This window comes from Stylophora pistillata, chromosome 9, assembly GCF_964205215.1.
Source record: "Stylophora pistillata chromosome 9, jaStyPist1.2, whole genome shotgun sequence".
NCBI classification, from domain to species: domain Eukaryota; kingdom Metazoa; phylum Cnidaria; class Anthozoa; order Scleractinia; family Pocilloporidae; genus Stylophora; species Stylophora pistillata.
The window spans coordinates 2,420,201-2,445,632 of record NC_142527.1 but is presented as its reverse complement, the minus strand read 5'-3'; the positions used below and the strand labels follow the sequence as shown (position 1 = coordinate 2,445,632).

General features: G+C 37.9%; 1 protein-coding gene and 2 long non-coding RNA genes across 4 annotated transcripts in view; 2 read left to right on the top strand and 1 right to left on the bottom strand.

Annotated features, from left to right (window-relative positions):
• Nucleotides 1–2,686: 2,686 nt before the first annotated feature.
• Nucleotides 2,687–5,199, bottom strand: LOC148722784 (uncharacterized). The gene is made up of 2 exons (XR_015991750.1): nt 5,067–5,199; nt 2,687–4,478 (listed from the first exon to the last, which is right to left on the bottom strand). It is a non-coding gene; the product is annotated as an uncharacterized LOC148722784 (long non-coding RNA).
• On the top strand, nt 5,130–5,727 carry LOC148722783 (uncharacterized). The gene is made up of 2 exons (XR_015991748.1): nt 5,130–5,393; nt 5,559–5,727. It is a non-coding gene; the product is annotated as an uncharacterized LOC148722783 (long non-coding RNA).
• Nucleotides 5,728–10,098: 4,371 nt separating this feature from the next.
• LOC111326375 (polycystin-2-like protein 1) overlaps nt 10,099–25,432 on the top strand; it is a 16,573-nt gene continuing 1,239 nt past the window's right edge. Inside the window, exons 1-18 of one of the 2 annotated variants that reach the window (XM_022930361.2) lie at nt 10,099–10,186; nt 10,718–11,058; nt 13,849–13,962; nt 14,308–14,361; nt 14,482–14,555; nt 15,742–15,896; nt 16,464–16,562; nt 17,403–17,538; nt 18,042–18,130; nt 19,089–19,488; nt 20,025–20,084; nt 20,190–20,311; nt 20,861–21,080; nt 23,003–23,136; nt 23,945–24,062; nt 24,330–24,532; nt 24,886–25,033; nt 25,185–25,388. In XM_022930361.2, coding sequence (XP_022786096.2) covers nt 10,734–11,058; nt 13,849–13,962; nt 14,308–14,361; nt 14,482–14,555; nt 15,742–15,896; nt 16,464–16,562; nt 17,403–17,538; nt 18,042–18,130; nt 19,089–19,488; nt 20,025–20,084; nt 20,190–20,311; nt 20,861–21,080; nt 23,003–23,136; nt 23,945–24,062; nt 24,330–24,532; nt 24,886–25,033; nt 25,185–25,388 — 2,655 coding nt within the window. In that variant the 5' untranslated portion in view covers nt 10,099–10,186; nt 10,718–10,733. Of the gene's footprint in view, nt 10,187–10,552; nt 11,059–13,848; nt 13,963–14,307; nt 14,362–14,481; nt 14,556–15,741; nt 15,897–16,463; nt 16,563–17,402; nt 17,539–18,041; nt 18,131–19,088; nt 19,489–20,024; nt 20,085–20,189; nt 20,312–20,860; nt 21,081–23,002; nt 23,137–23,944; nt 24,063–24,329; nt 24,533–24,885; nt 25,034–25,184; nt 25,389–25,432 lie in introns of those variants that run through there. The other variant, XM_088733324.1, reaches the window with a different exon arrangement.

Here is a 25,432-nt window from a genome sequence, read left to right as displayed (position 1 = left end):
GCAGTATTTCTGAAGAAACGCAAATTATTATTGCAAGGAAGTTTAACGTCAGCCACACTTAATCGCCGACGACGTAGACTGCTTGGCATCTGTCCAACTCAAATTTGCTTCAGTGGCATCTGGATCTACTCTAGCCTCTTTTGGGGGAGACATTTTCACTTTGTCGATCGAACGACGAAGCAACACTGGGCTTGGTGACCATTCCATTTCGAATGTTCCCGGAGTTGTCGTTGTGTGTAAATGGTCAGGAATCCGAATATCCTTTCAGTGTAAACGCCTACGAATCCGAATACTCCAAAATTGACGAATCCGGAAACATTTACGAATCCGGAAAACTCTCCTCTAGTGTAAACCTAGTCTGAATGGTTAACGGTATCAAAGGCTTTTTTTAGATCTAAGAAGATGCCGCAAGTAAATAATTTTAAGTCCATATTATTTTGTATGATGTTAACAATGTCACTAACAGCGTGTTGAGTCGAGTGCTTTTCACGAAAGCCATACTGGGATTTAAATAAGATATCATTTTTGTCAAGAAAGGTTTTAAGTTGATGGTACATCAATTCTTCAAATATTCTATTAAAAATAGATAGTAGCGAAATAGGCCGATAATTCCCGGGTTCAGTTACGTTGTCACTTTTGTAGACAGGAATAACTTTCGCTTGCTTTAATTTGGATAGATAGACTGACCTTCTTGCACAGAGATATTAAAAATATTAGAAAGAGGGCCAGAGATAATATGTTTAGCACCAGATAAAATATGGATTGGACAAGAGTAAAGACCGTAGGTTTTGTTTCGAGGAATAGACAGTATTTCTCGTTCATTATCTACTGGAGAGACTGCATCAAAAAAGAAGGAATTAGGATTATTATTGGGTGACAATTACTCAGTAAAACGGCTTACTGTAGTTTGCGAAACGAAACGAAACGAAATGAAACGAAACGAAACGAGTAAACCCGTACTGTATTTTGCGAAACCAGCTCTTCGAAGACTCTAGCGATATATAACTTATTTCTTCCGATTTGTAAACACAATTCGTAGATACAACTCGATGCAGTGATGATTTATAAAGAAAGACTTTGAGCCAAATGGTCAGAAGTGCGCCGTTTCGCAAATTACAGATATGTAAATCTGTAATTTGCGAAACGAGCTCTTTGAAGACTCTAATGATATGTAACTTATTTCTTCCGATTCTATAACACTTTTCGTAGATACAACTCGATGCAGTGATGATTTGTAAATATAGAGTTTGAGCCAAAAGGTAAGAAGTGCGCCGTTTCGCAAATTACAGATAAGTAAATCTGTAATTTGCGAAACGAGCTCTTTGAAGACTCTAATGATATGTAACTTATTTCTTCCGATTTTATAACACTTTTCGTAGTTACAACTCGATGCAGTGATGATTTTTTAATAAAAATAAAGGGTTTCTTTATTAAAAAATCATCACTGCATCGAGTTGTATCCACGAAAAGTGTTATAGAATCGGAAGAAATAAGTTACATATCATTAGAGTCTTCAAAGAGCTCGTTTCGCAAATTACAAATTTACATATCTGTAATTTGCGAAACGACGCACTTCTGATCTTTTGGCTCAAAGTCTTCATCACTGCATCGAGTTGTATCCACGAAAAGTGTTATAGAATCTGAAGAAATAAGTTACATATCATTAGAGTCTTCAAAGAGGTCGTTTCGCAAATTACAGATTTACATATCTGTAATTTGCGAAACGGCGCACTCCTGACCATTTGGCTCAAAGTCTTTATTTATAAATCATCACTGCATCGAGTTGTATCTACGAATTGTGTTTACGAATCGGAAGAAATAAGTTATATATCGCTAGTCTTCGAAGAGCTGGTTTTGCAAAATACAGTACGGGTTTACTCGTTTCGTTTCGTTTCATTTCGTTTCGTTTCGTTTCGCAAAATACAGTAAGCCAGTAAAACTACAAGAAGAGGGTGGTACACGCGACGCTAGTTTCTCGCCAACAGAAGAGAAATATTCATTAAAAGTGTTTGAAATCTCAAGAGGATCAGTTGTTATACTGTTGTCGTTAAGGCGTTTTATCGATGAGATGACTTGAGATTTTTCCTTGTTGGCATTGATAAGGCCCCTTTATACCATTTCAAGAGGTCTTTATGTTATTAAAATTGTCAGAGCGGAAATTTTGTTTCGATAGAGTTTCTATTGTGCGAAATCCCCTGATTGAAAAAGAGAATTTTTCATTTTGATGGTTTTTTGAGGCCACTGGTTATCCACGGCTTACAAAATTTCTTAAGCTTACGTTTTGAAAGGGTTTTCAAAGGAGCATGTTTCTCGACAAGACTAGACATAGTGCTAAAGAAATTTGAAAAAGCGTTGTCATCATCGTCGAACGATCGAAATTCGAAAAGCAAGATTCACAAGATAGTCGCTGCTCATCGTCGTTTTCCGACCGACATTCCAATTAATTAAACTTAATTCCCGTAAGCCTTTTCGAAATTTTGGACATAGAGGGAAGAAAGAAAGCGAGGTATCAATCAGGGAGCTCGTGGTGTGACGCCTGTGAAATAAAATTTTAACAAAGTGCCGAAGGAGACTGAGGTGTGGCGATAACAGACGGATTTCGTTGTGAACTATGTTGACTCAAAATCATGCATTTGGTTTTGTTTTGATTTAAATCTAGGAAAATGGCTCTTTAGGATTGGAAAAATTACGAAAAAAGAAGCCATTTATTTTTTAACCAAAGTTAAATATCTATCATTGCAAAACGAATTACTGTTAATTTTACATAGGTAAACTTCCACTATTTTAATCAAGCTTAGTATTGGAGAGAGGGAATTTTTCTCTCATCAATATCTTGCAATAGTTCCATTATTTACTGTGTTGTCAAAATAGCTTAGTTAAGTTTTCATAACATTAAATTATTTTGGAATTTACTTTTGTGTGCTATTATCTCCATTCAAATTCAAGACAGATACCAGTAAACCAATTGTCAATCAAAACCAACTCAGACCAACCCATCCTAACTCCCACCCCCCATCATATCAATCAAAATATTCAGTTCAAAATTTCTTTTAACTCAAAAAAACTTTTTTTGGCTCTCTATACCTAACCTCTTCTATTCCTTTTACCACCTACTTTTAATACTAACCAACATGTTACTCATCTCCCTCATTCCTTTTCCTCTGATTATGACTATCTCGTCTTATTTCATTCTAACCTTCCTTATTATTATTATCATTATAAATTTTTGTACTGCCTTAAGTGGCTGCCATGCAAATTGAATATAAAAATAATGAATACACAAATTTGTCAAAGAAATCTTTAAAAAAACAAACAAACATACAAGCAAAAAGGGCTCTTTCCAATCTTCTCGAAACTAAAGATTTCTTTCTGGAGTCCTTTACAATGAAAATCTTTCATTTTCCTTTTTTTCTTTTCTTGTGTATCTTTTTGTCTTTTCATGTTGTATTTCTTCATTTTCATTTTATTTCCGGTGTAATTATATTAAGTTAAGAAAGATTTGACCCACTATCTGCAGGTGAAAGGAATACCTTGTAGATATATAAGAAAATAAAATAAAAGTGTGAAAGTGTGGACCTTCAATGCTAGTACTCAATTGAACTATTGATAGTTTTTATTTGAATGCTGCCTAATGACTGACATAACTGCCTTGCAGTTTGTAGGTCCCTCAGTGCAAATTCTCTATTGAACAACTAACATTTTATTTTCATCATTTCACACTTTCAACACTTGCCACCCTCATGGTTCCTTTCCCCTTATTAACTCACTATTTTTGTGGAGATTTGGGAACCCTTTCATTTGGGATTCCATACTTTTACACAATCAATCAAGTTTATTGTCTAAATGTGAGGCATGATTACCCAGATTGCCCAAGCCAGAGGTTCATGTATGAAACATAAAACAGCAACCCACCCATCCCACCCCAGGGGAGGACATCCACCACACAGTAATCTCGTGCATGGGAAATTAACGTCTCCTACCCCTAACCCTGCAGGAGATGGGGCCTATGGCTTATTCGTCCTTATCCGAGAAGACTAGAATGTCTATCCATTTCTTGATATTATAGAAAGGTAGCAAATTCTCCTCAGTTATTTTTGAGACCATGAGTATTGGTCTGGCTGGGGCTCGAACCCTTGACCTCCCGCACAACACAATCCAGCATTCTAACCATGTAATGCCTCAAAGGTTGCTAGATAAATCTATTGCATTTTTCTGAAAAAAGTTTTTCTTTCTTAAAAAAGAAAAAAAAAACAGTCAATATCCAACCATATCAACATGGCAATGTCACTTTCTGGTTCTTTCTGAGCACTATTATACAGTCAACAGTTCTTGCAGAACAGGAAGCAACTCATGGGCACTTATTGCCCTTTTGTTTAGCAAATTGTTTTATTCATCCAATGTGTAGATTTCTGTAATAAGCAGTCCACTGAGTGGGTGTACCAGATAATTATTCAAGGCATCTTACTAGGCAACAGGATCTATGATTCAATCACACAAAACTCCTCAAACCTTTGGTGTGCTAAAACCTCTGCAAGGCCCTAGCGCACTGAACAGTAACATCGACCATACATTGGTCCTGAACTCCCTGTCAGCATTAATCCCGAAGCAATTCCGGCTTCTGTTTTCATTTGAGTTCCCACACCATTGTACTTATTCCAACTTTCCCAGGAATTTTTCTTTTTGATAGCACATTCACGAGAACAATGAGTATCATGTGGTTTTTGCTGAGTGGCAGCAATCATAGGAGCTCCTCTCATACCATATGGAAATAACTTATTTCCAATACACGCTTAGGACTGTATCGAATGTTAAGTTCCAGTGAGGGGGATATGCATGGGGTAACGCGATATTTTCAAGCGTTTAGGACTTGTTCATGTAACACCGTGCAAGATAGGTGTGCTTTCGCTTCGCCGTGATAAAAATGTGAGTTCCATTTTTCTTCGAGATTCACATTTATTACCAAAGCATGGTATTATTTACCTTCTATCAATTTGAATCTTAGCTTATTATCTAAAATGGAGGTAAATTACACTCAATGAAATTAAGCTTGTAATGTGTTTCCTTACCGAGTACTGAAAGTTGGCTCTTGAGCAAGCAAATAAACATTTCCCAAAAATAATACGTTCAACATGTCGACGAGTTCAGTTTACATAAGTTATTTTCAAATAGCGTCCTTACATTCCAGTCTGAAAGGCAAAATATGTCCACGAATACACAGTTTAAATAGCGCCGACAATTCGTCAGACGATCGAACAACTCGCCGACGACAACATCAACATGCTCACCCGACGCATGCGCATATGTTTTTCATTCCTGTCGTCGAGGCTAACGAGGCCAACAGTGAGTCAATTCTAGTCTCTCACTTCAGAGAAAGTATGGCGGACATCTTAGAGGTGGGAAATTTTAACATTTGTGTTGTACTGGTAGTTTTTTGTCCTTTGGAAAATTCACCATTATCGTTTCTCATGCAATGAAATGTATCTCTACGGTAGTTAAGAGAACTTTGATGAGAGTTCTGAGATTTATTTTACGCTTACCTTTGTGTGCTTTTTTTTCAGGAAAAACGCGTCAGCGCAATTCTCTAAATCATTTTGTCTATTCAAATCAGCTCTTGACTTAGTGTTTGTGGGTGTCCATGAAGAGATCGGTATCTGAAGTATCGGCGTGATTAAGAGGCTAACAAATCAAACTCTAGTGAATACAGAACTCGAATGTAGCTTTATGGTCTTCAGTACCCAAGACATGCAGGTAAGTTTGAGTTATAATGTTAGTCTGGTGGTGTTTGGATATTTCTCAACACGTGAAAAGCATACTAGTTTTAACTCTCACAACTATTTAATACCACGATTTTGAATAAAAAAATGAAGAACTGTTGCTGTAAAGGTGTGTGGAGCTTAGGCTATTTGAAGTTTTAACAATATGGCAGACTGCTCACAAAATCAATGCCATGTCAGTCTTTCTTAGTGAAAATTTGGTGGACATCATGTGGCAGAAAGGGTGACTGGTCAGGGGATGTAAAACAGTTTATAGGGGTGGAGTTCTACGAAGACTGCTTGCAAAATAATTGATATGTCAATCTTCTGAATGAAAGTTTGGTGGACATCATGTTGCAGAAAGGGTGACTGGTCAGGGGATGTATAACAGCTTATAGGGGTGGAGTTCTACAAAGCATTTGCAATAACGCATTTGTTTATAACTGTGACATAATTTATCCCTGTCACTCCTGAAGTTGACCTAAAACAGAACTTCTCCTTACAGTAACAATACATTTCCAAGCAGAAAGGTGATGAGAAAAAAGAGGAAAGCAATCCAGGGATGTTGTTTGATTTTACACCAAATTCTTTGAGTAAAAATTATAAGATGTGTGGTAGACGTTGTGGAAAATTGAAAGTTTGATCTTGGGCAATAACGTATCAAAAGATCCTTTTGAAATTTATGTATTGTGAATTTAAGGGTTGTCTTGATCCAAAATTGGTTTCTACAGCAAACAGATTGTTGATAAAAAATGCATCTTTCTATTTGAAAACACTTCATAGTCTTAAAAGATCTCAAAAATCCTTAATGTGTGGTCAACTTGATCACCTTTTCATGCCATAAACAAACATATTTGACTAGTTAATATTGTGGTTGTTGCCCAATTCATTGGTTTGCAAACTGAGCTTAATGCTGTAAAAAAAAAAAGAATGTTCAACAAATATATTGTCTGTGTATGTAGACAGCTGGTAGCCACATTATCAATGGCTTGCAAAAGAATGTTTGCTCATCATCTAAACTTTTGGTCATCTCAGATGACCAGACAATGGCTGATTTTAAGCTGTGATTCTTTGTGAATGTTTTTGAAGTGCCAAATGTTTAATTGCATCCCATATCTTTGGTTTATGCTCAGACTTGAACCTGGAAAGACATGTGGGTGGTATGTTGTTGGTTGATGCTGTTGCAGTACTGCAAGCTCAACTTTTCTTAGTGGCAATAACCTAAGATCATAAAACGGTGGTATTCTTAATTTGAGAGTTTGCCTTTTCTCTGGGTCAGTTTTAAATGGTACTTTAGTGGCAAATGCAAGCAAAAAGCTTTGTGCTAGGGACAGGCATGCATGCAGTTATGGGATTCCCTCTTCATCTAACCAGTCCATCAAGCATTATTTACAAGGCCTTAAGGATCTGCAATGTGTAAATGTCTGTTTCATTGTTAAGTTTTGCAAACTAAATCAAGCCATAGGAGTATGATTTATCTATATGCAAACCTTGACATGAATTAATTAAAACAGTTTTTAGCTAGACTGGAAAGCCACGAGATCATTAGAGTAAATATTGCCATCAAAAATCAACGTCTGTAAGAGTTTTTGGCAGTGTGGTTGCCCACAGATTTTGTTTAATTTTATTTTCCACTTTGATGTTCAACTGGAATTTTCAGGTACATATGGAAATAATTTCATATCAATATTTTTAGATCAACAAATGTTTATTTTTGCAGCTTACATTCATTTCAAACTTAAGCACTTCATTGTTTTAAATGGAATTAACTCATACATTTTGAACAAGAGGTTTGGCGCATTTCTATGTCTTAAGTTAAAACATCGTTTTTCGTGTGTCTTATGACAATATCAGTTTGGCAGATTTGAATGCCAAATGCCATCCATTAAGAGAAACCTTTTAGTTTTTGGTGTAATGAGCTTAAAACCGAACTTATGACGACCTAAACATTTAACGTCTTAAATCTAAAAATCCCATGTTATCAAAACCTTTTTCTGGAAAGTGTGAATCACATTATGGAAACGATATTAAGGTTTATGTGTTGTCTGCGTGCATCTTTTACATCTATTTTAATCTAACCTTTTAATTTATTCATATTTCGAGTTTCAAGAAACACTTTCAGTTTACGTCTTTGTTATTCCTGTCAAGCTGCTAATTTCTATTTGTAAGGAAAATTGTGGCTACGCTAAAAACGTAAATTCCCTTTACGAACCCACGCAGTCAAAAGGACTAATTTTGTCCTGGACGTGAGTTTGAACGAAACGCTGGGTTTGACAGAGGTAATCGCGGCGCACGCACGCATTTCAGTGACCAACTTGACTGAGCTGAAATATTTAAAGCTAAAAATTACTGTCAAACATGTTCTCTTCGCTTTAATTAAACGCCGAACTAAGCAGTGCGTTAATTAATCTGCTAGCTCTGGTTAGCAGGTGGTATGTCAAAGAAAATTGCTGAGTTGGGCTGTTGTGATGAATATTAAGGCAAAATTGAACAAGGTTCCCGAAACGACATGAACTCAGACTTAACGATAAGAACTTGAACATAAAAACCATTCCAAATTTTAAGTTACTTGTGTTGTTGAAATTGTACATCTGGCGTGTTTGTGTTTTAATTTTCCAAAAAACTTGTTTGAGAGATGATGGCCGATTCGAAGGCTGTTTTTATTTCCTATTCATTTGTATGTGATGTCGTAATCGATCGGACCCGCTACATTGATTAGAGTGTTTGCGTGCCTACCGAACAATGTTTACGGTGTTATTTATTCATTTAAAAAGATGGAAGTGAAATTACACGCATAGTTGAAGAAGTTGTTTTCGGTTGCATATACGTATGCAAAAGCTACCTTGCCTCTCAAAGTTGTCGAAATTAAAATTGCCAGTCACACCTGTACACGTTTCAAAGTGTTTAAGTGGTAAAGAGTTGTGCAACCGTATTGTTGAAGTAAAGGAAGGGTGCAAACTACAAAGTTATTCGTTGTTTTGTTTTTTTTCCTGCTTGTACAAGACTCTTGAAACGTACTCAATCCCCTGTAGTTGAGCCAATCTCTGCACCGTCCGAAGGTAGAGGTGTTCTGCCTTCCACCATAACGAGGGCTCATTGCACCAATTTATAATTTTTCCTCCCACAGAGAAAAGTTCCGTTGATCAATTAATCGAACGCAGGAATGAATTTGTCCACAATTCCGTTGTAAATGGTCGAAGTTGTGGTAAAATTTGTTTTCATTAGGATCCGAAATTTTTAGGCGGTTTTCTCCCTGCTTGTTTCGCTTGTAGCTAATCTTAAGAGTTTATTGATTGCATTTTGTTCTCATTTTTATGATTCTTATTATTCCTAATTTCTGCCCGGCCCGGTTTACTTTTTGGCGCGAACAAGAGGTTTTCTCGCTGTCAACAATAATGGGTGCTCACCGCGCGCTCGTAGTATTTCGTTGAAACTCCTAAGACTCTCCCAGGTCCTACTAAACATTTAATGGAAGTGATAAAATTATGAAATGCTGTTAGAAATAAGCGGTTGATGAAAGAAAATCATTCTCTAGAAATGTCTCTTTTTTTATTTTTTGCAGAGATAGTTTGCCAGAAAGGAAGTGCTAATTCAACATTTTAGTGACAAAAGAAACTCATTTCAAATTTGAGAGAGACTTTCCCAAATGCGTCAATGTTTTGGCAGGTAACTAAGACAATGAAATAAGATCTCCCTCGTCCAATAAGCTTTCGCCAGGATGAAACAAAGTGTGTGGGCGTAGTGGTCATTATAATTCATGTTTCTTCTAGTTTGCGGTTAGATTTGTGGGAAACTCGCCCGTGAAAACTTCCATTGAACTTGTTTTTATAATCATTCGATCATGCCTACATGGTGGCAAGAATGAGCGGTATGAAATGAAAGAGACGAAAAATTAAAACAATCAAACTAATATATTGTGTCTGTCAAACCAAACTTTTGTATCTGCGTGACAATTTCATGTTCTAATAACATTCTCCTGTTTTTCGCTAAAAGTAAGTACAGGAAGAGGAAAATTATTCCAACTGTCCCAGTTATTACTCTAATAATAACGGTATCCTTGATGATATTCTTTTTCGGATAACATACGGCTTGTTATGAGTAAAGACATAAATGTTTCAGGTATTAAAAAATAGATGTGTTAGAAAGTTCCAGTTGAACTGGCAAGATCTTAATTTGATCTCGTATTGTTTTATTTAAGAAAATAGTAATTTTGTTGCATAAAGTCGTCTCATTTCGCAATGGTGTGAGAAGTCCTCGTCTTCTAGTGTTGTCAGCATAAACAACCAATCGATTTCTTCCATTTTACTGCCTTCATAAAATATTTATTATTTGCTTTAAAACGCAGGAATATTTACCTTACTTGAGCTGCGACACAGGTGAATTCGATTACGAAAATCGTTTCTTCATCGCTTGGGTTTCCCTTTTCAGATTCGGTAAGGTCTCTATTTTTGTCTTAAGTACATGAAGGTTCGATGGGTTTCATTATCTTTTATAATTTCTTTGTGTGGTTATTTCTTTCATCTTATTTTATTCTTTGTCGGCTTTGCGTGGTCTTTTCGTATTTTCGACCACTCGCTTGAAAACCGTGCAAAATTTAACTTTAATCTTAGTCATCGAAAAAATTGTAAAGTTGTACTTCCAATTTGAAAACTGAAGTCACCAATTTGTAAAGCAGGGAAGTTTTTATTATTAGATTCTCCAAACTGCGCAATTTTGTTGAATTTTGCAAAAATTTTCTACTAAGCCGTAACTATAGAAACTTAATTAGCACGCTTGATTGACATACTTTCCTTCACTTGCGTAGAACATGACATGAAATATTTATCGCCCTTATCGACAAACGGTTGAAAACTTGCTAGATCTACATTTGGCGTTAAGTTGCGAGAGGAAACGCTTGGTAGTCGAATTCGCGCTGTATCACAGCGTTATTTCACAAGATTTCCCTTTCCTTTTGAAATTAAAAGGTAACAGAACATAAACATGAGTGGAGGCTCGGCCAAGCGCCGGAATCGTAGCGGAATAGGATCGCAAGTTAGTCTTGGTGATGAACTGGAAATGCACGAGAAGAACAACAGGCCGCCATCTTCTCAGTCTCGAAATGCATGGTCCGACGACCTCCTGAGCGGAGGACACGACGAAATAGATTTCTCCCCTCGTGCGCCGGCCTCTGCAGCCGTCGATCTTCCTTCGGCTATGGAACACGAACCTGTGGTCCATCAGGGTCGTGTCCCTACGGATGTACGAGCTCCTGGTACGAAAAACGTCCCCGTCGGTTGTTGGACAAGGTTTAAAAGGATTGTCCGAGGTAAGAGATGTTTTTTCAAGTATGAGACTCCATATACTTTCGCCAAGGCGATCATATCTTTCTTCGTAACTTGTATGGTTTTTTAGATTTGATCGATTTGCCCGCTACGAGCTTCGCACGAAATTAATGTCACGTAATTTGGTAATTTTGCATGGTTGATTTCATCTAGTATTTTGTTTTCTCTTGGGAACATTTGTCAAGTGTATTTTACGCCAGATTAGTTTTTAAAATTTTAGGATTTTTCCCAGAGGAAGACAAGTGGAAGACGAGAGCTGTAATTAAAGAATTGCAGAAAGTGCGAGTTGAAATTAGGCTGCGCGGTTTGCGATTAATCGACATCTGTTTTAACATAGAATCTCTTGGAAAGTTGTCGTCTCAATTTTTGTTGCTGTTTATTAGAATTTGGTTATTTCTTCGATTAGTCTCTCTCATTTTAGAAAAGGCCTCAAAGGGTCTAACTCATTTTGTAACATATTCGGTTTGCCAGAAACTAAAATTTTAATGAAGATTGGGGACAGGTGTTTTGTCTGCAAATAATATTTACGCCGATTCAAATTTAAATCTTCGCTGTGTAAAAGTGTAGCGAGACACGTTTCTGAAACTTGAATCCTCAAATATTTTCGGCGATTCGCTTTCAACAACAATCTGTACATACAGGCATACAGGTATCGTAATTTATTCGAACTAGAATATTTCTGAGACCGGAACATTTCTCGCAGCTTGCGATCAGAAATTGTAGATCTTGTTATGTAGTATACCTCGCTGATAGGTTTTCATATTTCAGCGGCAATTTTCTCAGCAATTAATTATTTTTGGTACTTGATTTGCAGGGAAAATGCGCTCGTTTGGTCAAATTTTGTGGCTTTCAATTTAGATCCTGTTTTATCCATTAAAACTGATTGTGTTGTGGATATAATGCTCTCGCGCGGATCGGTTTTACTTAGCAGAAGGTAGTGTTCGATTTTAAGTGATAAAGAGTAATGAGTTCAACAAACAGCTCTCATTTCCCGTTCCCAAAAAGAATTAATTGCAATCTAATTAAACTTTGTTCCATGAAAGTCTGGAATTGTCCGCGCAGAAGTTAAAATGCGGGATTTCTGCCAGATTGGAAATTAACAGTAGTCTAAGATAAACATGGCTCAGAACTAACAACACAAACAGCCTTGAACAATAAGCCAGTGTTGTTCCCTTCGCAGATCTGTTCGATCATGAAGCCTAAAGGCGATCGCCATATGATAGCTAACCTTGAGAATTAGAGTGGAAACCATTCGGTATATTTTTTCAAACTGCCACTGTAGCATATGACTTTTCTCTATTTGTGTTTGAATCGCCAGTTACTTCGATTCAATGCAGGAAGTCTAGGTTTTTTTTTAATGAAATAACAAATACTAAAAATCTATTGTTACCACTTTTGTATTATTTGGGAAATTTAGAAAGGAATTGAAATTCCAAATGAAGCTTGGAGAAGTAAAAGAATCCATTCAGTTATCTTGAACATTGTTGATTTGAAAAATAGTCAGAGTTTTTATCAGGTTAATTAGAAGTGTTTATTTTTGTATTTTTCCCCCTATTTTGCATACATATACATGTGAAAGTGTAGCAGCTGTCTTGACACAAGAACAGCTTTGAATTGGTTAAAAAGCCACAGCAGATTGTCCTCTCATATTCTAACAGTTAAATATAATTGTTTCATTTTATTCAGTGAGTGACATTTTCTCAATTTTTGTTTTTCGCTGTTTGTTTATTTGAAATGTTTGCTTTCAGTTAAGGAGTCCTTCCTTGGTCATTACCATTTCAATACAGATCTGACTGAAATTTGCATTTGTTTGAAGTGACATTCTGTGTTTGAAATAAAATCAAGTTTTTTGCTCCAAGGAGTAAACATAAATGAATTTCCCTTTACGTTATAAATGCATTTTCCAAGGAGAAAGGTAACGAGAAGTTAAAAATTTATTACATCAAATTCACTGAGCTAGAATTGCAAGTTCACAAATCAACAGTGGATTTGCTCAGTCTGTACTCTTGTGGACTTATGAAGCACAGTCAAGTGAGTCTGCAACAAATTTTGACCATTATAATGACAAATAGTTTTGTTCCCAAGACTACAGACCACACTAAACCACTGTCAATTTGTTTTTTACCACATTATAGTGTCAAAACTTCCAAGCCCTCTCTGTTTGAGAGCTGATTAAGGCAGTGTCTGACACATTAGTGTGAGCAGTATTGCCTGTACTCATATCAACAATGGTAAATTGGCTGATCAGATGATGTATGGAAGAGGGGGGCATTAGAGCCTGTGGAAAACCACAAAACCGGAGCAAAAAACCTCCAAAACTGAAAAACCGACGAAAAAAGGCAGCAAAAACCGAAAACCGCATGCAAACCTGACAAAACTGCTATATTTTCACCTTTAAAGGGGTCAAAAGGGAAAAACCGAAAACTGCATCAGAGTTTTTGTGAAAACCAAATGCAAAATCACGTAAAATCCACAAACTGCTCTGAACATCAAAACTGAAAAACCGAACCTTTTTGGCCCAGGAGCCAAAAAACTGATCTGAAAAACAGTCAAAACTGCAAAACCGAAAATCCCAAAGCCCCCCTCATGGAAGACAGGGAAGATAATGGATTTAAAAGCAAAGCACATCATGCAAACCTCAGAAACGGCTCTGACTGAAACAGAAAAAGTCAATTTTTCTTTTACGTAGATGCAAGTGTGTTCAGGTGGCTGTGCGTGGCCGACTTGTGTGCGGAATTTTAATTTGAATTTTTTATCACTTTTTTGTCTCCTAGGTTTGTGGAGAACCAGACAGACTGAGGATACTGATTCCGGTTCCGAGGCACATGTTAAAACCACCTTGCGGGAACTGGTCATCTACTTAGTCTTCATCACCATCCTCTGCATCTGTGAGTAGAAAAAAAAAAAAACTTTTCTTGCCCTTATTACTATACCAGCTGGCCTAAACTGATAATGGAAGGAGAGTTCTTCAAGTGTCCTCTTTATTATAATTATTTATCATCTGAGAAATGTGGTTTTATTACTGATTTTTTGGAGTATAACTTTGATTTTGGTGCAGTTCCTAAAGTTAGAGTCTGGATCCTTTGTGAATTCTCTTTCTACAACAAGTCTTAAATTGCAGATGACTATGAAGATCAACTTTTCATTTCGTTTATTTCACATGTATGCTTTTATATTTTGAAACTGAATGGGAAAGAGTAAAAAAACAACAGAAAAGTGTTCTTGTCCTTTAGTGACCTTTGGAATGACAAGCTCAACAATGTACTACTTCACCAAGGTTATGAGAGGTGAGTCATTTGTGGACATGGCAGAGATTTCCTGAATTTGAAATGATATTTCTGTTGGCCAACTCAAGTTTGTTAAAAATTTATTATTTTTTAAAGGCTATCTTTGATACTTTTGCACAGATTTGTTTGTGGAGACCACAATGTCAAACAGAAACACATTCAAGGACATCACCACCATGAAGGAGTTCTGGATGGTAAAGAATGACAATTGCTGTCCTTCTGTTAGACTGTGTTGTAAATTCTGATCACTTGTCACAGCAGTCTGTAATTCTGCAACTGCATGTTTTTTTTTGTTGTTGTTGTTTTGGTTACTCTCTTCATATCAGCCAGGGGTTTCATTAAGGGCCGGGCACCAGCCAAATTGACCGGTTGTAAGGACAGTTTTACCCACCTGGTTTAACAATCTGGAGGAAGGTTTATCTTATAAAGAAGTTCAGTTCAAAAAGTTTTGCCCGCCTGTGAAAACCAGTTGCCCTCCTGTTGAAAACATTAATGAACATTAATGAACATTAACCCCTGATCAGCTAGTTTATTCTCTATAATTTGGATATTCAATAAAGTTGAAATGGTTAATTGGCCACCATAACAATTACAAAAGCTGACGTTTCGAGCATTGCCCTTCATCGGAGCGAAGGGCTGACGATGAAGGGCAAATGCTTGAAACGTCAGCTTGTGTAATCGTTACGGTGGCCAATTTACCATTTCAACTTTGTTGATATATCCAAATTATTTTGTTACCCCCACTGACACAGCCCCTAACAGTTTCTTTAGAAACTATCAGCCTTTGTTTATTCTCTACATGGCTCATCTTATTTCTTGTAATATTTATGAAAAGGAAATGTGTTATCAAGCAGTATTCAAGGGGTACCATGAATAAAAAACCTCAATACTTGATAATGTTGTTGTATCTGTTGCGAAAATATGGTATGGGAGGAAAGGTCATGCTGAAACAACATTAAAAGAGGCAAAGTTAACAGGAAAAGTGGCATGCACAAGTCTTGATTGAAAATAAGTTTGTATTTTACTTAGTTGTCTCAAAATTTTGTCCAAAATTACAGATTTTGTAATCACTCTCTATGATTTAGATTGTTTTTGTCATAACAGACTGAGGCAATTTCTTATCAATTCCTTTCTCCCATAGCCCTTTACACCCTAGCATCAGTTTGCATATTCTCCATACATTACTATTCTTTATACATTTCTTGAAGTGCTGACAAGGGGAATTTGTTTAATAATCAAGACCTTCTCTCTTTGGCAATCGTTTCCATTATTCTTATGATCTTAATGTGCGATTCAGGGGTGATATTGGAGAGAGAGATTTGGTGCTAGTCACTCTTAGCAGTTTAAGGGTTAAATTGTTCTTTATTCCATTTGCTGTAGTATGCAGATGGCCCACTGGCCGAGGGATTGTACTGGGAACAATACTACAATGGCAAAAATGTATCACAAGAAGATCTTGGTTTTATCTACTTTGAGAACAAAATCCTTGGACGACCACGCCTTAGACAACTCCGTGTGAAAAATGATTCTTGTGTGTAAGTGAAGTTCACTTCATTTTTATTTTCACTTGGCTGTAAAATTGTAAATGACGAAATATTTAATGACTGTACCACATATTTTCCAAACCAGAACAAGTTAAATAAACTTTTGGGAATGTTTTCCTTAATCACCTAAGGCATTTCAACATAGCAAAGAAAGCTAGACTTCTAAGATATCAAAGTACCTTGCTTTGAATTTTGTGTTATTGAAAACTATTTTTGAACAGAAGAAAAAGGTACAAACTTCCACGCCAAAGCTAATTCAATCATCAACAACATTGTGGGCTCATTGGGATAATGGCAGAGCATTCAAATCAGGATATTTGTAAACTGTAAGAATAATTTCACCCTATTGGGCATAGTTGTTTAGTTATTTATGAATTGGTTTATATTGCCAAGATAGATTGTTGGGATTTGCTCCATGTTAATTTTGTGTTTTGGTATCACAATCGTCATAAGGTTTATGCCTCATAAGGTTTATGCCTCATAAAGTGTGTGCAAGTTAGGAACAATGTTTTGTATACTTTGTCGGAGAATTCAATTACTTGTGTTTGTGGATTTCAGGGTTCATGACGATTTCAAGAGTGTTATCAAGGAATGTTACGCGCCTTACTCTCCCGGGGCAGAGGATCAAAACCCCTTTGGTGTGGGGAATGGATCTGCGTAAGTGATCTATCCTGGTACAGTGAACATAGAATGTGAACGTTCTTTTCCTAGTCAGTTCTCCCACTTTCCTTCTTACCCTAAAACCAACACTCGCCCTAAGCAATTTCCCACTGAAGAAGGCTGGGTAACAAGCTACAGGCGGCGTAATGATTCTAATTTATTTGTCAATAACATTATTTATTATCCAACTACACTTCGTAGAGTACAAATAACGCCATAGACGAGTACAAATAGCACGGAGTATTTGTACTCTAGAGTACCAGTAAACAGGTTTTCTCGCATCGCGCAAGCGAAGAATTGGATTGTAGTTACGAAAAAAAAAAAACGGCGGACAATTTGAATCATATTTCCGACGACGAAGAGTCAGAATGGCTGGCAAATATAGATCCAAGTTTATTAGATGAATCGAACGAAGAAAAACAGCTAGACGATCAGGAAATTTCTTCATTTATTGAAGAAAATAGAAACAGCAACACGACAACGCGGTAATTCCGTTCCACTTCGCATACTTCTGTCACGCACTCCCCCTAAATAAATATCCGCGAAATTCGCCGGTATTGAAATAACAGTTTGGCGCGTTTGATAATAGATAACTTATTAGACGTTTTGTTGTGTAGTATCGCTGAGTATTTTTACTTGTTATTTGTATTTTGACTCGCCCTACGGGCTCTTCAAAATACGGCACAACTCGTAAAAATACTCAGCGATACTACACAACAAAACGTCTAATAAGATTTATTTATTTGATACACAATCACACTATCAAGTAGATAGCAGTAAAGCTTTGAGAAAGGTAAACCTTACAGGTAGAATCAAACCTTCTCTTCTCTGACACAGATGGGAATACCAGACAGAGAAAGATCTAGAAGGTCGATCATACTGGGGGAGAATTACGTCATACAGTGGAGGTGGGTTCACAATGCTTTTGGAACCCACCAAGGCAGCCACAGCATCAAAGATTGCTGAATTAAAGGTAAGCAATCAGACGCAGCATTTACTCTTGAAAGTGGTTGGAAATTTTAAAATTTACTTAGTTTCAAATCCTGGATAAGGTATTGAAAGTACGGATGAAGTTTTGAAAAACAGGGAGAAATCTGCTTCTGTCAAACAGCCTGAAGTGCCTGATAGCCGAGTTAGACATTTGTAAGATAGAGGAATTGCATAAAAATCACCCAAACCAAAACTTGGCCGCATTGAATTAGCAGTTCGTTGAGGGGGAGTAGCGATGCTGTCTCTAGCTCTATGATTTGTCCAGAAAGCACGCGCCAGCCTCTCGGCCAGTCAGATGCAATTTAAAACCAGTGCCCACTTGGTCACGTATGTGTTTCCCGCGCTTTAGGCCGATTCCTTGTTTTTCATTGGCTCTATGTCAGATTTCCTTTACTTTGATTGGCTGGTGATTACTTGGGTTCTAGTTGACAACATTCAATCGCAATGAGTTCTAAAATTGAATTTTCTCTTTTTTTTTTTTTTCAGCAAAACCTGTGGCTTGACCGTGGAACAAGAGTGGTGTTTATGGACTTCACAGTTTACAATGCCAACATCAATTTGTTCTGCATCATTAAGTAAGTTTGCTGTGCCCTCTCACTGTAGGTTTTTAATCCTTTCAATGCCATTAGTGATTTAGACGGGAATTATTATTTTTCTATCTAGTGAGTAGGTGACGAGAGTAGAAAAATCCATCCAGCAGAAGGCGTTAACTTGAAACTTGCTATAACAGTAAATTCTCAATCCTGCTGTACAAAGAAATGTGGTGCAGCTATAACGGAGAATTATTACTGAATCAGGACTGAGAGAGTTGCTCGAAAGGTGTTAAAGGTTAATCTGAGGCTAAAAGTTCAACTTGTTTTTCTCTTGTATGAAATTGAATGTTTGGGATAATATCTTAGCGGTTTTACTTTAATTTTAAGCAAAGCTAGACGTAGCGTAATATAAATTCAAATGTACAACCGTTAAAAGCTCATTTGTAACTGAAGATGACATGAGAATGTCGAAACATGTCTTGTAAATTTAAATTTAAAGTTGTCGTTTCTCTATTGAGATTTAAAGCTAAAGGTAAATAAATATGATTGTAAACCTCCATGCAAAGCCAAAACAAAATCAAGAAATTTCATCATCGTTAGTTGTAGGTATTTTCAACAAGTCAACCTTGTTGGCTTAAAGGATTCAGTGAGATATTTGCCAATACTCCACTATGCTTAATGGCTGAGAAACAATTTACTCATCCCAAATACTGCAGAAGATTGAAATTGAGTGCAATAAGTTGACGTCGAGTCTAAAAAGGCGAATTTTGATTTACATCATCAACAAGAAATCAAATCATATATCGTGAAATTTGGAGTAAATGACCACTTGTAATTTTTCAAAGATTACAGATTGCCCTCGCCTTACAGGCTCTGGAAATTTTTTTGTCTGTGAAAAATGTATGTGTGCTTACTTATTCCACACTGTGTGCAAGTTATTTTTTATCATCCACACAAATTATATCTTGGAAACCAATTTCTCCGCTTCCTTCCCCCCCAGACTGATTTTGGAGTTCCCAGCCACAGGAGGTGTGATCCCTTCATTCAACTTCCGCACAGTGAAGCTGATTCGTTACGTCACCAATTTCGATTATTTTGTGATGGCTTGCGAAGGAATCTTCATCCTCTTCATTGTGTACTACACCATTGAGGAAATCCTCGAGATCACGAAACATAAATTGCAGTACTTCAAGAGTTTCTGGAACGTGCTGGACGTGATTGTGATCTTCCTTGGATACGTAGCAGTGGTCTTCAACGTTTATCGCGCGATCAAAGTGGGCAACTTGTTGGAGACGCTCTTAGCAAACAACAATCAGTATGCGAACTTTGAATCTCTTGGCTTCTGGCAGACACAGTTCAACAACATGGTCGCCGTGGCTGTGTTTTTCGCCTGGATCAAGGTGAGTGCTTTCTTGTTAGCCTCAGAAAGCAAATCGGAAATTTTATGGTGCATTCTGCGGAATAAATGAATAGATTTTTCTTTAGTACAGTCGAATGCAAAAGCAAGTTCGAAAGTAATAGTGTGTCTTACTTTTCTTGCGTTTTTCAGCATTAAAACATTTTACTATATTTTCTGTCACAGACACATTTAGACCATGGTCTTTTCCTGCCTTTCTGAGTGTGAAGCTTCGCTTGTCAGCCTCGACCGGGGTAACTTATTTTCCCGCGCACTCGACTCGCTTTGAATTTCAGGTTTTCTCACTTGCTCTAAGTTTCTTAGTAGCACGCCTTATCTGTTGGCATCGTTTTCTGCCTCGCTTTGTCCCAGCAGTGCATTTTCCTGCCCTTTTTAGAGACATTTTAATTTGTGGGGCAGTCCGTTTTTGCTGCCGGCTTCGTGTTTTTCCGCGCTCGCTACATGTGCCGTGTTATACAGCGTTTTCTCGTGATTATTGACCGCAACTCTATCTTATATTACTGTGTATCTTTTGGACAGGTCTTCAAGTACATCAGCTTCAACAAGACCATGACTCAGTTGTCAGCAACGCTGAACAATGTATGTTGATATTCTTTGGTAATTTTAATGCACTATTCACAGACAGGTTTTAGCCTTCTGTTCGTTCTATACCCCGACCCGAAATATTCTTTTTCTTTCCACCAGTGTGCTAAAGACGTCGGTGGCTTTGCCGTCATGTTCTTCATAATCTTTCTCGCCTACGCCCAGCTGGGTTACTTGGTCTTTGGTACTCAAGTTCGGGACTTCAGCACCTTCGAGGACGCCATGTAAGCACTGAGCTTCTTTGCCATATTCTCCGCAGGGCGAACACGCGAGAAACCTTTTCTTTCCGCAAAGTGCGACGTGGAATACACGATTGCCTTGTGGTTGGTGCACAGGGCGCCGGATCCAGAGGTCTGGGCCTGAGCACAGGGCAGGTTATTGTGCTGTGTTCTTGGGCGAGACACTTAACTCTTACTGTGACTCTCCCCACCCTGGAGTGTAAATGCGTACCTGTAAACTGTCTGGGAAACCTGGTGAAATACGGGAGGGAGGGGGGGGGGGTGAGGTGGGTATGATCCGTGATGGATTAGCATCCTTATCAGGGGGGCTTGCAATGCTATTAGTCGCTTCGTGCTACAGACACTGGGATAAGCTCAAGTAGTGATTTGCAACTACAGTCGTAATATCTTGCGCTCACTAACTCTTCATTCTATCTGGTGTCCTTTTAACCTCGCTCTAACGCCAGCCCACTTTTCAGATTGGCTCTTTGTTTCTAAACGTTGGCGTTTTCAGACGATTTTGAATGTAATCTATGGTTTTCTCATAATTAATAGCTTTACGCTGTTCCGTATTATCCTTGGTGATTTCGACTTCCACGCCCTTGAGGCAGCCAACCGCGTGCTTGGACCGATTTTCTTCATTACCTACGTGTTCTTCGTGTTCTTCGTCCTCCTCAACATGTTCTTGGCCATCATCAATGATACCTATGCCGAAGTCAAGTCGAACATCGCCAACCAGAAAAGCGAGTTTGAGATCGGTGATTACTTCAAGAAGGTAAATGGATGCACATCTCCATTTTTTTTTTTTTTTTTTTTTTTTTTTTTTTTTTTTTTTACCAATGGTCATCTATCAAAATTTGACACTAAAAAGTTGAGTCACCTCTCTTGCATCATGAACAATGTAGCTTCAATTTTTCAAGTTCTAAACTGCCCCCTCCTCATTTACTTTCTTTCCGGGGGTTTTGTGGTATTTTTCTACATTCCCTTGTTCCTGTTTGGGGGTTTACCACAGTATAGGAACCTGTGAGGTATTTTCTTTGTTTTAAATCCATTATTTGGACGCTTTCTTCGCTCTGTCTGCTCTAAGTCACTCGTGAACATACAGGTTCCCAGGCCGAGAATGAACCAAATATTTTGGGTTTCCTTCCGGCACTATCGTTTTGGACGGCTCTGGGAAACGAGAAACAAAAAGTTAAAAGCAAAGCAAAGCAAAGCAATTTTAAAACGTGAATCCGTTTGATTATGTAATATTGTCTCTTATGCAAATGATCAAATGAAAGGAACACCTGTGGGTGGGGTATTGCAGGGATGAAAAGCAAAATTCTCCGGAAAAGATTTAAGAGATTGCAAGGTGACAATGCAAGACATAAAAAGTTACTCTAAATGTACTTAAATTAGTTACTATTGATGAGTCTATTCCGCTTGTCGTCAAATTAATACATCGAAGTTGAACTCGTTCCTGCTTTACGATTATGGTCCGTAAGATTTCTTTTTCTTCATGTTACTTTAAGGTGGGTAAAACTGAATTCGAAGTGTAAGTTTTCTTCCTTTCCTTTTTCGTCCTAAGCTAAGTTAAAGAAAGAAAAAAGCGGCGAAATGTTGTAATTTTCGTAAATCTTAAATAATTTTGAAGAACTGACTAGAAAAACTTTGTACTTTATTCCTAATGTTGCCATTTTTTGCTTTTTTTTTTAATGATTTATAGTAATGTTAAGTTATCCGTCTAATTACACGATACAAACTGCAAATGTCGAGGTAATTTTTTTAAAACTAGCGCGAGATTGAACGATGAGGACGGTTACGTAATCACGTTCTCGTAGAGCTAGAGGTTAGGTTTCTGTGTGTGATTAAAAGAAAAACAAAGTAATGAAAACCTGCAGGAATATATCAAGCTTTTTTGTTTCCCTCGATTTTTTCCACAATTTTTTTTTCTTTTTTTTTCCCTTTCCTTTGACAAGCAGATTTACTTGTACATAATTTATCGTTTCCAAAGTGTGTAGACATTTTGCTAATAATAGATAAAGCTGTCTGACTTTCTTGTATAATGTCCTGCATTCTAAAAGATTGCTTCCTTTTGTTTGGTGCCCTGAGAGATTTTTCAGACGCACAATAATTTCTATGGCGTGTTATAAATTTTTTTCCATTTCGTGACGGTAACCAAAAGGGAGAGACCTAAGAAATTTCACTTTTTTTATGTCATCATGTGTTAGCTCAACATGAAGATTACAACCGTAACCCTCGGGTAGGAATAATTTAATTACACTATCCCCTGAAAATGGTAAAACATTAATGGCAGTAAAGAAGCACAGGTGTTTAGAATTATGACTTTCTCTTGGTAATGCCATTTTTTATGCACGTCGTACTTTTGACAGAGCAGTCAAGCGTGCAGCGTTCCCAAGTAACCGTGGAGCAAGTCATCATTTATTGGCTTTTTAAAGTAAACGATAAAATGGCTCTTGTTTATTATTGGACGCTTAACTTGCGCCTCCCTGTCACCCCATGGTTGCCCCATTAAGAACTATTGAACTGCCTGGTGGCCTGTTTTCGTATGAAATTATGCATCATGACCCATTCGACGGACCAGAATTTTCGATAGCAGTTCAGTTTTTTCGCGAGTCACGGTAGGCTGATATTCCGAGTGTTGAGGAAATAAATGCAAGCGGTAGTGTTAACTTTCTGAATTTTTTTTTACCACAGGGATACCAGAAGATGTTGGACAAATTGTCCTTCAAACGCGAGAAGATCCTCGACATCCAGAAAGCACTGAAGTCTGCCGATGTCAACCAAGATAACAAGCTGGATTTCGAAGAATGGAGAGCAAATTTGAAATCGTAAGTACAACCGATGTTAAACGGTTTGAAAATTTGTTTTTTCTACAGTGGACATTGATTACACAATCTTCACTTTCCTTGTAAAAATTTTTTTTTTTTTTTTGCGGATAGTTATTTATGTAAGCCTCAGTGGTAGTTCTACATCGGTTCTAAAATTATTTTGACGTGTCCTAGCTAGTGGGGTTCTGTTACAGTTGTAATAAACAACTTATAAAGCCTTGTACTACGTGTAAAATTACTTTGATTCTTTCTACAACATTTCGATAGCCTTCAGAGTTGTGAAAATGTTGGAAGTTGTCAATTATTCCATGAAATTTTCATTGGTATACCAATCACGAAACAGTTAATATTTTTGCCAACTGTCTTCAATTTTTGATGGACTATTTATTTCCCTTCGGAAACGGTTCTAGAAAACACGCCTCTCTAGAATTCCTTCTTAATCAAACGGGGCAACTAGGAGAAAAGGGTTTTGAATTTTCCAGCCACATGTCCTATTCTCTTATTATGTCAATTACGTGTTTGTTTAGACAGTAAAGTCTTAATTCGTAATTAGTAATTTGAAATTCGAAAGCTACTCGAAAATTGTCTCGAGGTCAGTATAAATTGCGAAGTGTTTTTTACTTGAAGTCAAAATACCACCACGCAACCCTTGAAATGTGGTCCCACCAATGCGTACACGACAAGCAATATGAATCAAATAACGGAGAGAAAGTCTTTACAAAGGCTGAAATGAATCCATAACATCCTTAGTCTCACAACTTAACAGCAGAAATGTTTGATAGATTTTTGTGGTTTCGTCTATTCCTAGCCGTGGCCATGCTGATGCAGAAATCGAAGCGGTCTTCGCGAAGTACGACTTGGACGGCGACAGAATCTTGGATGAGGATGAACAGAGGAAGATGCAAGAAGATCTGGAAGGACAGAAGGTCAGACACTCAATTATGAAGGATCAATGCGCTTTGAAGCAAGATTTTGTAAAAGTTTGAGTTTCCACCAATCAGATGCAAGACTAGAACTCAATGGCTACCTACTCACACGCGTTTTCCCGCGCTTTTTAGTTTTATTTTTGTAAGCTCGTGAGAAAAAATTTTCTGCTCAGATTTTCCAATGTCGAGACTCGAACGAAATGTTGTCTATTCAACCTCTTCAAAAAGGGTTAACGGTTCTCTGTACTTTTTTATACTCACTGGCAGGCTGAACTGAACGAAGAAATCGAGGAAATGGAGCGCGCCAAGGAAACGAAGAGCGGAAGACCTAAGAGTGCAAACAGCAATGCGAGTAGCGATGACAGCGACGACGATGGGGAATCTACAGGCGGATTGAGTGCGCGCGCAGGTTCAGCTATGGCTCGACCCAGTGCTGGAGGAGGCGGAGTGTCTTACGAGGAATTCAATGTGTAAGTTTGTTACTGCTAACACGGGAAGCCATGAGTGTCAGGGAAAACGTTTTCGATATGGAGGAATTATGAGCTATCCGGGGAATCATCCCATCCAAACTCTTAACGATAGTTGGTGAGAAAGGCCAAAACGAAATGCGACATGAAAAATCTGGCTTCGTGGATCTTTTTTGTGTGTAATGACTTGCGTCGTTGGAGAGTCGTCTGTGTTGAGCCGTTTGAAATCTTTTCAATCCCGAATTTGAAGGCTAGCACGATAGGCAAAGAATACTTCGGCCCAAATGTCAAACTTTTCAAACCTATAACGTTCCGAATAGTTTGCCAGTAAAAACTTGCTTTCGTTTGTGTTTCAGTCTTAGCCGCCGAGTGGACCGAATGGAACATTCCATTGGCAGCATCGTGTCCAAGATTGACGCAGTCCTTGTCAAACTGGAGGCCATGGAGAAAGCCAAGCTCAAACGACGGGAAACCATGGCTAAACTGCTTGATTCGATCGCAGATGTAAGTAGACATCTAGTTCTCTCTCAAAGGAAGTTGTTTTCTGTTTTATACCTTACCAAAGTTACATATTTTAGTGTATTTTTAGTCGAGGATAGTTAGTTTTTTTTATTATTTTCCTTCTGACGAACCTCACTCCGTTTATTTCCCACAGAGCGATCGTAGTGAGCGCAGCGACCGCGACCTAAAACGAGATCAGATGGAAAGACTGGTACGAGAGGAGTTAGAACGCTGGGACAGCGAGGCATCCATGAATCGCGGCGAGACCAGCCCCACTGGTTCCCGGGCTCCCACCGCTAAATCAAGCCGTGGATCCTTGTCCCGAGCTTCCCAGGCCTCTGCCGGCTCAAGGATGCAGGTTAGTAGTTAAGCTCGCACTCGTGTTTGCCCTCAGAAATTTCC